Source organism: Ochlerotatus camptorhynchus, unplaced genomic scaffold (assembly GCF_037179485.1).
Source record: "Ochlerotatus camptorhynchus isolate MF236.1 unplaced genomic scaffold, CSIRO-AGI_Acam_v1.1 ptg000276l, whole genome shotgun sequence".
NCBI lineage: Eukaryota > Metazoa > Arthropoda > Insecta > Diptera > Culicidae > Ochlerotatus > Ochlerotatus camptorhynchus.
In genome coordinates, this window is record NW_027040765.1 from 682787 (window position 1) to 694527 (window position 11741).

The window sequence follows — 11741 nt, forward strand, 5'->3', positions numbered from 1 at the left end:
AAATCGATTTAAAGGTTTGGTTGGCACACCAGCCGATAAATAAAGGATTTTGGAATATTTTATTTTTAACGGCGCCGGTGGTGTAGTGGTAAGCGTGATTACCTCTCACCCCAGCAGGCCTGGGTTCAATCCCAGTCGGCGCCGCCGGGATGTTCTGAGGCATAACATCTCTGATCACGCCTTCCTTCGGATGGGAAGTAAAGCCGTTGGTCCCCGGTTCATGAGTTGTTGGGTCGATAGGTAGGGTCCAGGTGTGGGAGCTGCCTTCCTGGCACGTCGGTAGCATTGGTGCTCAGCACGGAAAACAAGATCGACGGAAAAAAACAAACCAAAGGAAAAAAAAAAAAAAAAAAAAAAAAAAAAATATTTTATTTTGGGACATCCGTGTATGAAAATTTCGAGCATCTGAACACCCCTCTTTTCGCGATTAGAGCCATATTTACGGAGATAAATCGATTTAAAGGTTTGGTTGGCCCACCAGCCGATAAATAAAGGAATATGGAATATTTTAAACTGAGAAATCCGGGTATGAAAATTTCGAGCATCTGAACACCCCTCTTTTCACGATTAGAGCCATATTTACAGAGATAAATCGATTTAAAGGTTTGGTTGGCTCACCAGCCGATAAATAAAGGATTTTGGAATATTTTATATTGGGAAATCTGGGTATGAAAATTTCGAGCATCTGAACACCCCTCTTTTCGCGATTAGAGCCATATTTACGGAGATAAATCGATTTAAAGGTTTGGTTGGCCCACCAGCCGATAAATAAAGGAATATGGAATATTTTAAACTGAGAAATCCGGGTATGAAAATTTCGAGCATCTGAACACCCCTCTTTTCACGATTAGAGCCATATTTACAGAGATAAATCGATTTAAAGGTTTGGTTGGCTCACCAGCCGATAAATAAAGGATTTTGGAATATTTTATATTGGGAAATCTGGGTATGAAAATTTCGAGCATCTGAACACCCCTCTTTTCGCGATTAGAGCCATATTTACGGAGATAAATCGATTTAAAGGTTTGGTTGGCACACCAGCCGATAAATAAAGGATTTTGGAATATTTTATTTTGGGACATCCGTGTATGAAAATTTCGAGCATCTGAACACCCCTCTTTTCGCGATTAGAGCCATATTTACGGAGATAAATCGATTTAAAGGTTTGGTTGGCCCACCAGCCGATAAATAAAGGAATATGGAATATTTTAAACTGAGAAATCCGGGTATGAAAATTTCGAGCATCTGAACACCCCTCTTTTCACGATTAGAGCCATATTTACAGAGATAAATCGATTTAAAGGTTTGGTTGGCTCACCAGCCGATAAATAAAGGATTTTGGAATATTTTATATTGGGAAATCTGGGTATGAAAATTTCGAGCATCTGAACACCCCTCTTTTTGCGATTAGAGCCATATTTACAGAGATAAATCGATTTAAAGGTTTGGTTGGCCCACCAGCCGATAAATAAAGGATTTTGGAATATTTTATTTTGGGAAATCTGGGTATGAAAATTTCGAGCATCTGAACACCCCTCTTTTCGCGATTAGAGCCATATTTACGGAGATAAATCGATTTAAAGGTTTGGTTGGCCCACCAGCCGATAAATAAAGGATTTTGGAATATTTTATTTTGGGACATCCGTGTATGAAAATTTCGAGCATCTGAACACCCCTCTTTTCGCGATTAGAGCCATATTTACGGAGATAAATCGATTTAAAGGTTTGGTTGGCCCACCAGCCGATAAATAAAGGATTTTGGAATATTTTATATTGGGAAATCCGGGTATGAAAATTTCGAGCATTTGAACACCCCTCTTTTTGCGATTAGAGCCATATTTACGGAGATAAATCGATTTAAAGGTTTGGTTGGCTCACCAGCCGATAAATAAAGGATTTTGGAATATTTTATATTGGGAAATCTGGGTATGAAAATTTCGAGCATCTGAACACCCCTCTTTTTGCGATTAGAGCCATATTTACGGAGATAAATCGATTTAAAGGTTTGGTTGGCTCACCAGCCGATAAATAAAGGATTTTGGAATATTTTATATTGGGAAATCCGGGTATGAAAATTTCGAGCATTTGAACACCCCTCTTTTTGCGATTAGAGCCATATTTACGGAGATAAATCGATTTAAAGGTTTGGTTGGCACACCGGCCGATAAATAAAGGATTTTGGAATATTTTATTTTGGGACATCCGTGTATGAAAATTTCGAGCATCTGAACACCCCTCTTTTCGCGATTAGAGCCATATTTACGGAGATAAATCGATTTAAAGGTTTGGTTGGCCCACCAGCCGATAAATAAAGGAATATGGAATATTTTAAACTGAGAAATCCGGGTATGAAAATTTCGAGCATCTGAACACCCCTCTTTTCACGATTAGAGCCATATTTACAGAGATAAATCGATTTAAAGGTTTGGTTGGCTCACCAGCCGATAAATAAAGGATTTTGGAATATTTTATTTTTGGGACATCCGTGTATGAAAATTTCGAGCATCTGAACACCCCTCTTTTCGCGATTAGAGCCATATTTACGGAGATAAATCGATTTAAAGGTTTGGTTGGCCCACCAGCCGATAAATAAAGGATTTTGGAATATTTTATATTGGGAAATCTGGGTATGAAAATTTCGAGCATCTGAACACCCCTCTTTTTGCGATTAGAGCCATATTTACGGAGATAAATCGATTTAAAGGTTTGGTTGGCCCACCAGCCGATAAATAAAGGAATATGGAATATTTTAAACTGAGAAATCCGGGTATGAAAATTTCGAGCATCTGAACACCCCTCTTTTCACGATTAGAGCCATATTTACAGAGATAAATCGATTTAAAGGTTTGGTTGGCCCACCAGCCGATAAATAAAGGATTTTGGAATATTTTATATTGGGAAATCTGGGTATGAAAATTTCGAGCATCTGAACACCCCTCTTTTCGCGATTAGAGCCATATTTACGGAGATAAATCGATTTAAAGATTTGGTTGGCACACCAGCCGATAAATAAAGGATTTTGGAATATTTTATATTGGGAAATCTGGGTATGAAAATTTCGAGCATCTGAACACCCCTCTTTTTGCGATTAGAGCCATATTTACGGAGATAAATCGATTTAAAGGTTTGGTTGGCCCACCAGCCGATAAATAAAGGAATATGGAATATTTTAAACTGAGAAATCCGGGTATGAAAATTTCGAGCATCTGAACACCCCTCTTTTCACGATTAGAGCCATATTTACAGAGATAAATCGATTTAAAGGTTTGGTTGGCTCACCAGCCGATAAATAAAGGATTTTGGAATATTTTATATTGGGAAATCTGGGTATGAAAATTTCGAGCATCTGAACACCCCTCTTTTTGCGATTAGAGCCATATTTACGGAGATAAATCGATTTAAAGGTTTGGTTGGCCCACCAGCCGATAAATAAAGGATTTTGGAATATTTTATTTTGGGACATCCGTGTATGAAAATTTCGAGCATCTGAACACCCCTCTTTTCGCGATTAGACCCATATTTACGGAGATAAATCGATTTAAAGGTTTGGTTGGCCCACCAGCCGATAAATAAAGGATTTTGGAATATTTTATATTGGGAAATCCGGGTATGAAAATTTCGAGCATTTGAACACCCCTCTTTTTGCGATTAGAGCCATATTTACGGAGATAAATCGATTTAAAGGTTTGGTTGGCACACCAGCCGATAAATAAAGGATTTTGGAATATTTTATTTTGGGACATCCGTGTATGAAAATTTCGAGCATCTGAACACCCCTCTTTTCGCGATTAGAGCCATATTTACGGAGATAAATCGATTTAAAGGTTTGGTTGGCCCACCAGCCGATAAATAAAGGAATATGGAATATTTTAAACTGAGAAATCCGGGTATGAAAATTTCGAGCATCTGAACACCCCTCTTTTCACGATTAGAGCCATATTTACAGAGATAAATCGATTTAAAGGTTTGGTTGGCTCACCAGCCGATAAATAAAGGATTTTGGAATATTTTATATTGGGAAATCTGGGTATGAAAATTTAGAGCATCTGAACACCCCTCTTTTCGCGATTAGAGCCATATTTACGGAGATAAATCGATTTAAAGGTTTGGTTGGCCCACCAGCCGATAAATAAAGGAATATGGAATATTTTAAACTGAGAAATCCGGGTATGAAAATTTCGAGCATCTGAACACCCCTCTTTTCACGATTAGAGCCATATTTACAGAGATAAATCGATTTAAAGGTTTGGTTGGCTCACCAGCCGATAAATAAAGGATTTTGGAATATTTTATATTGGGAAATCTGGGTATGAAAATTTCGAGCATCTGAACACCCCTCTTTTCGCGATTAGAGCCATATTTACGGAGATAAATCGATTTAAAGGTTTGGTTGGCACACCAGCCGATAAATAAAGGATTTTGGAATATTTTATTTTGGGACATCCGTGTATGAAAATTTCGAGCATCTGAACACCCCTCTTTTCGCGATTAGAGCCATATTTACGGAGATAAATCGATTTAAAGGTTTGGTTGGCCCACCAGCCGATAAATAAAGGAATATGGAATATTTTAAACTGAGAAATCCGGGTATGAAAATTTCGAGCATCTGAACACCCCTCTTTTCACGATTAGAGCCATATTTACAGAGATAAATCGATTTAAAGGTTTGGTTGGCTCACCAGCCGATAAATAAAGGATTTTGGAATATTTTATTTTGGGAAATCTGGGTATGAAAATTTCGAGCATCTGAACACCCCTCTTTTCGCGATTAGAGCCATATTTACGGAGATAAATCGATTTAAAGGTTTGGTTGGCCCACCAGCCGATAAATAAAGGATTTTGGAATATTTTATTTTGGGACATCCGTGTATGAAAATTTCGAGCATCTGAACACCCCTCTTTTCGCGATTAGAGCCATATTTACGGAGATAAATCGATTTAAAGGTTTGGTTGGCCCACCAGCCGATAAATAAAGGATTTTGGAATATTTTATATTGGGAAATCCGGGTATGAAAATTTCGAGCATTTGAACACCCCTCTTTTTGCGATTAGAGCCATATTTACGGAGATAAATCGATTTAAAGGTTTGGTTGGCACACCAGCCGATAAATAAAGGATTTTGGAATATTTTATATTGGGAAATCTGGGTATGAAAATTTCGAGCATCTGAACACCCCTCTTTTTGCGATTAGAGCCATATTTACAGAGATAAATCGATTTAAAGGTTTGGTTGGCCCACCAGCCGATAAATAAAGGATTTTGGAATATTTTATTTTGGGAAATCTGGGTATGAAAATTTCGAGCATCTGAACACCCCTCTTTTCGCGATTAGAGCCATATTTACGGAGATAAATCGATTTAAAGGTTTGGTTGGCCCACCAGCCGATAAATAAAGGATTTTGGAATATTTTATTTTGGGACATCCGTGTATGAAAATTTCGAGCATCTGAACACCCCTCTTTTCGCGATTAGAGCCATATTTACGGAGATAAATCGATTTAAAGGTTTGGTTGGCCCACCAGCCGATAAATAAAGGATTTTGGAATATTTTATATTGGGAAATCCGGGTATGAAAATTTCGAGCATTTGAACACCCCTCTTTTTGCGATTAGAGCCATATTTACGGAGATAAATCGATTTAAAGGTTTGGTTGGCACACCAGCCGATAAATAAAGGATTTTGGAATATTTTATATTGGGAAATCTGGGTATGAAAATTTCGAGCATCTGAACACCCCTCTTTTCGCGATTAGAGCCATATTTACGGAGATAAATCGATTTAAAGGTTTGGTTGGCCCACCAGCCGATAAATAAAGGAATATGGAATATTTTAAACTGAGAAATCCGGGTATGAAAATTTCGAGCATCTGAACACCCCTCTTTTCACGATTAGAGCCATATTTACAGAGATAAATCGATTTAAAGGTTTGGTTGGCTCACCAGCCGATAAATAAAGGATTTTGGAATATTTTATATTGGGACATCCGTGTATGAAAATTTCGAGCATCTGAACACCCCTCTTTTCGCGATTAGAGCCATATTTACGGAGATAAATCGATTTAAAGGTTTGGTTGGCTCACCAGCCGATAAATAAAGGATTTTGGAATATTTTATTTTGGGACATCCGTGTATGAAAATTTCGAGCATCTGAACACCCCTCTTTTCGCGATTAGAGCCATATTTACGGAGATAAATCGATTTAAAGGTTTGGTTGGACCACCAGCCGATAAATAAAGGATTTTGGAATATTTTATATTGGGAAATCTGGGTATGAAAATTTCGAGCATCTGACACCCCTCTTTTTGCGATTATCTCAGAAGTGTAGGAAAATTCGTAGAAAAGCTTCAAGGTCTTTCCTGTTGTTTGGAGAAAGTCCTGTTGTGAGATCTTGAACTGTCGAATTGAAAGAACTTGGTAGAAACCTTATGGAACTCGGAAGAAGTTGATAAAACTTCGTAGAACCTTCACCAGCTGCTGAATAATGCTGAATGAAATGTCAAATCAAATTGTTGTACAATAGCCGTCGCTAGTGCTAAAAACAATTATGGGATTTTAATGCTTCCAAGAGACAAACCAACCTCAACATCTTGACTAAAGTAATCTAATAAGTCTACCAGTTATGCAATGCTGGCGCAGATATAATTGCTCAAATTCAAAAGAAATCAAACAATTCCTTTCCTCTCGTTTTACAGTAAACCATTTGCGAGCAACCCACGGAAGCGTCCATTCTCCGGCGGCAATGACAGACCATCGTCGGGCGCCAACCGGAAGCACCAAGACCTTGCCAGCTATGCGCAAAGTTCCCGCATGATCAACACGTCCGAATTCGCCAGTGGTCTCGCGCCGGCCAGGAAAAAGGCCCGAAAGAACTGAAAACTGTTCCCGCTGAAGCAGCAACCACCGTTTGTAAATATATGCACACCAAGACCGACGTACGGTCCATGAAAGTGAGTGAGTGAGTAATCGACGAGCAAGACGAGCAGGGGCAGTGCCGAAGAGTAGTAGGTACCTTTATTTGTTTTTATAACAAACACTGATCGGGTTAGTAATAATTCGCATTACAGAAATAAATTAAGGAAAAACAACTCGACCGGGTAGAAATGGTTATTATTATTATGGTTGTGGCGTTGGCGCCGGCGCCACCGCCGTAGACCGGCGGGACGTACGGGATGCTGCATCCGAAACCGAAAGAAAGACGGCGAATTGAAGAGCAGGGAGATGGCCGTGTCTTGTGGGTCAGAGCAAACAAACTAATAATGTAAAAGTGAGTTCGAAACTCATCGGAGATCATCATGCCGATCCAATGAGGTACCAAATTGGAAAAGCGGTAAATCGCTTACGCAAAAAAAACCACAAACAATTGGTCTGCGCTGCCGCCGCGCCGGTAGCCAACAATCGAACTGACCACGAGGTGCATATTGGCTTTACTGCGATTGAGGCTGGTCAGGTGAATCAACTTTTGTTCACTTGCCGACTCTTGGTGCACCTTGCCGGTGGTCAATTGGCAATTTGAAGGATGTTTACCGATTTGACTCATCAGTCGTCGACTAGAAGATGATCTTAGATCCGCCCGCTTGCTAAGTGGATTAGCGCCAAATGCGTCGATCCCATTTTCCCTTCCGAGTACAACACAAAACTTGTTTGTTTTTCCGCCTCATTCCGAAACAAAGTGGAAGCCAAAAGCCCGTTTGTTTCTCACCCGACGTCGAAATTGAGTAACTATATTGCTACCGACCGCCGCTCGCAGCCACCACCGCCGACGACGACGCTCATCAACCTGCACTTCAAAGGCTTTTAACTGGAGCCCTGCTCAATTAGCCACACATCAATAGCCTCGCAGTGAAGTGAGTGTTGCATTTCCACTTGTAGGTAGAAAGAGCCATCAGCCTCCGCACGGAGAAGGAGAGTGTGTTGCGCTTGTAATAACATTTGTGCGTAAATAACCTTTTCTTCTGCCGTGCTACCCTAGAGAGGAAAATTCTCATCATTATCTTCAATTCGAGCCAATTTCCTATGAGCTTTTTCCTTCCTTCCTTCCTTCCTATTTTGCTTCCTATCGAAGAGTTTGGTTCTGCTTATTTTTTCTCATGATCATCATCACCCACTTGGCCGCTCTGGAGCCCAATCAGTAGGTAGGTAGGTAGGTGTGTATGAAGCATCAGTCGGTCAGCCGGTTAGCCCGAGAGAATGCGATTCGATTTTCGAAAATAAAAGTTCTTTCCTACTACACTCCGCCATTAGCATTCTCCCCATTCCTTTCGGCGACGGTGGCTGGTGTCGGAAGTAGGAAATGCACGCCAATAATTGGAGGAACAATTTTGCTTTTCGGTGTGCGATGAGTTTCCAGGTTCAATTCCAGGTGAAATTTTAATTTTCATAACATTTTCAAGGCTTTTGGAGATGGGATGGGATTGAAATAGTTGAAGCTCAAGTCAACGGAATTTCAGAACCTGTCTTAGACGTCCTCTCAAACTTGTGCCGGAAGCCATCTGAACTTGTTTTTGAAATGCTTTGGAACTGTTTGGAGGTCTTTTGTCTACTTTTGCTCTACTACTATTCCAGTCGGGGAGTGCAGCAGTTCCCGATGGAGATTCTAGACATTTTTGACGTGGATTTCAGATGTTTCCAACGGAGATTCTAGACATTCTCGGCGAAGATTCCAGATGTTCCCGACGGAGGCTTCAGACGTTACCAGCGGGGAATCCAAAGGTTCCAGATAGAGCTTCCATACGTTCTTGACGGATATTCGTTTATGAAAATATTAAGTCTTATGCTTTTGCCTCAATGCCACCATCCCACAGTGGTTCCCCTTAGAACAAAAGTTGGACAAAACCTCAAAAATGCTGCAAATAAACAAAAAAACAGTTGAAATGGATGTTCTTTAGCTGTACAAAGAAAACTTGACAATCACGACGTCAAAAAGTTGTAGGAGAAGTATAGTAGAACCAAAACCAATGTTTGTTTCAAGCAAAAATGTAGAATTTTCTCTTTCTCTCTCTATCTTCTCTCTCTTTTTCCCTCTCTTTTTCTCTCTATTTTGATCTCTCTCTCACACACACACAGACACACACACACAGACACACACACACACACACACACACACACACACACACACACACACACACACACACACACACACACACACACACACACACACACACACACACACACACACACACACACACACACACACACACACACACACACACACACACACACACACACACACACACACACACACACACACACACACACACACACACACACACACACACACACACACACACACACACACACACACACACACACTTTATTCAATAAAAATTTAGAAAATGTTCTGCATTAAAACCTTAATAATTTATTTACTATATATTATATTATAAGTTTTCAAAAGCACTATCGCTGTCATCTGTTTCTAGTGATTTATCTTCTTTCACATTTTCTTGTTCTTGTGAGTTTATCAACATACTTTGAACATCCTCAGGTAAATCTATATGATGTTTTCTACTCGGCTTCAGGTGTGCATTGACTAATGGATCAGATGTTATGAGCATCCGGTTTATTACGTCCCGGTTAGTATTTTCTCTGCAGTTCTTTCTCGCAAACTGATCTCGGCTGACCTCAATAGTTTTATTGCTCCTTTCTTGGGCCTCCTCCGACATTCGGCCTACAGGTAGAACTGATCTGTTAATCAATAAACATTTTTAATATTATTTTAAATTCAATTTATTTATAATTTACCTGCGAATTATGTCATGTCCATGTAAATATAAGTAACTTATGCAGCGAAGTTGGCATATAATACCATGGATATAATCTAACGTAGAGTTCGGCAGTTTTCCAGCAATAGCTTTCGAATTTACTACTATCGATTTCACTACCACATGATACAGCAATGAGAATGTTTCTCGTCATCGTGATCCATTCTACGTCTACTCCGCAAATTTCAGAACTAATTACAGGATCCGCAAAGAATCGCCTTGCCGTGTTGCCGTCGTTACTGTTTCCAGCTCCACTCGGCTTTGGCTTATCAACGTTTAGCCTCATCCTTGATTTAAATCCCTTTTGGATTCTATCTTTTGCGATTTTGAAAGCTTCTTCATTCCCAGTTTTTCGCCACTTCTTGAAATCCAACCGGTACCCTATGTGGATGTAGCATTCAAAGCTTCTTATCCAAGCGTGAAGTGAAGACATCCCGAAATCCAGCACACCATCCATAATTTTAGCCGTTTTCATTTTGTTCAAATTGTTGAATTGCGAAGCAGTCGACTGACATACATAGCATCTTTGCGCTGATGCTGTTGCTGTTAGTGTATTGATGAGTTTTCCATCAACCATAGTAAGGTAAAGTGAATAGTTCACAATTACTTTCTTGTCATTTAAAACTGTTTCGAATGGTCTTAATCCATCGATTTCCTTTTTCATTCTTGCACATTCCTCCAAAATAATTTCTTCAGTTTCTGGGCGAAATTGAAGATTGATTGGCCGACAAGAATATTGAGAACTAGGATGTTCATTGTCCCATAATATTTCCGTACCACCTTGTTCCACAGCTAGACGTAGAGGTACAAACGAAGTGAAAAAAATGTGGGAATCCTTATTATCAGAATTTGCAAACTTCTGTTTATATTCCGCAAGACCTGAAGCTCCATCACATCCCCATTTAATAGTAAGATGCAGTTTCTCCAATAGATCAGAACTTCTTCCAGGCTTTTGATTAGTCTTTCGGATGTCTTATCGAGAATCGCCTGTAGCTGAATTTTAACGCCATATTCTGTCACTGTAAATGCTTCTTCATCCGGATAACATTCTTTTTTGGCTTTTAAAACTGTATTGTATGCTGGGTATCGATCTTTAACTGGTTCCCTGACAACTTGATAGGCATTCTTGCTTAAATTAGCTTGCACTATCACTGCGATTGCCTTTTCCGGAGAAATCAGTTGTGAATCAGAACAATGCTTTATTGATTTCGCGGCTGCTAGATTTCCTGCAGTCCGGAAACTCACTTCAGCAGCAAACGCTAGCGCTTCCGGGGAGTAAATGGATCGAATTTCTTGTGTCTTTCTGCGCTTTGACCGATCGCTGCTCTCTGCGAACTGCACTTCTGGTCGCCCTTCCTGATTTTGATTTGAATTCGGTGATACAATCAATACAGCTATTTCTCCGTCTAGCCAACCCTTGTATTTCTTTTCAAAGTGCATTGGCTTTTTTTTTTTTTTTACTTTATTATAGAGATTTTTAGCCATAGGCTAGTTCATCTCTTTAAAGTGCATTGGTTTTCGTGATGCTTTTACGAACTTTTTTGTGAAGCTCTTCCAAAAAGTTTCGAACACGTGGTCATTTGCACGACCATGAAAGAATGTTTCTAAAATTACCTTCTTTCTTTCTGCTTGGCAACCTACGTTACGAATTTTTTCGTAAATCAGCCTTCTCTGGATCTGCTGCTCCACTGAAAAGACTGTTCATCAAAATATGTGAAATAAATTGTTATAAACAAGAGTTTACCTTCCATTTTGCGATATGAAATTATATTTCAGAATACTGGTAGCTGAACAAACTCTGATGCGATGATGGCTTCAAAAATTTGCGTACATATAAGATTTGACGTTTGTTGTGTGGTGTGAGTGCGTCATACGCTATACACACATGTTCACAGTTATATACCACTTGTTTTATATTACATGGTGTATACAGCTGTTGGCGATTGACCAACGAATAGGAAACGAGTTTTGATTATGAGTT

General features: G+C 39.6%; 1 protein-coding gene across 2 annotated transcripts in view; it reads left to right on the forward strand.

The window, feature by feature from the left end:
* Positions 1-11741, forward strand: part of LOC135706227 (probable ATP-dependent RNA helicase CG8611) — a 180209-nt gene that overhangs the window by 37435 nt on the left and 131033 nt on the right. The window contains exon 4 of one of the 2 annotated variants that reach the window (XM_065227793.1): positions 6692-6877. In XM_065227793.1, coding sequence (XP_065083865.1) covers positions 6692-6872 — 181 coding nt within the window. In that variant the 3' untranslated portion in view covers positions 6873-6877. Of the gene's footprint in view, positions 1-6691; positions 7023-11741 lie in introns of those variants that run through there. The other variant, XM_065227792.1, reaches the window with a different exon arrangement.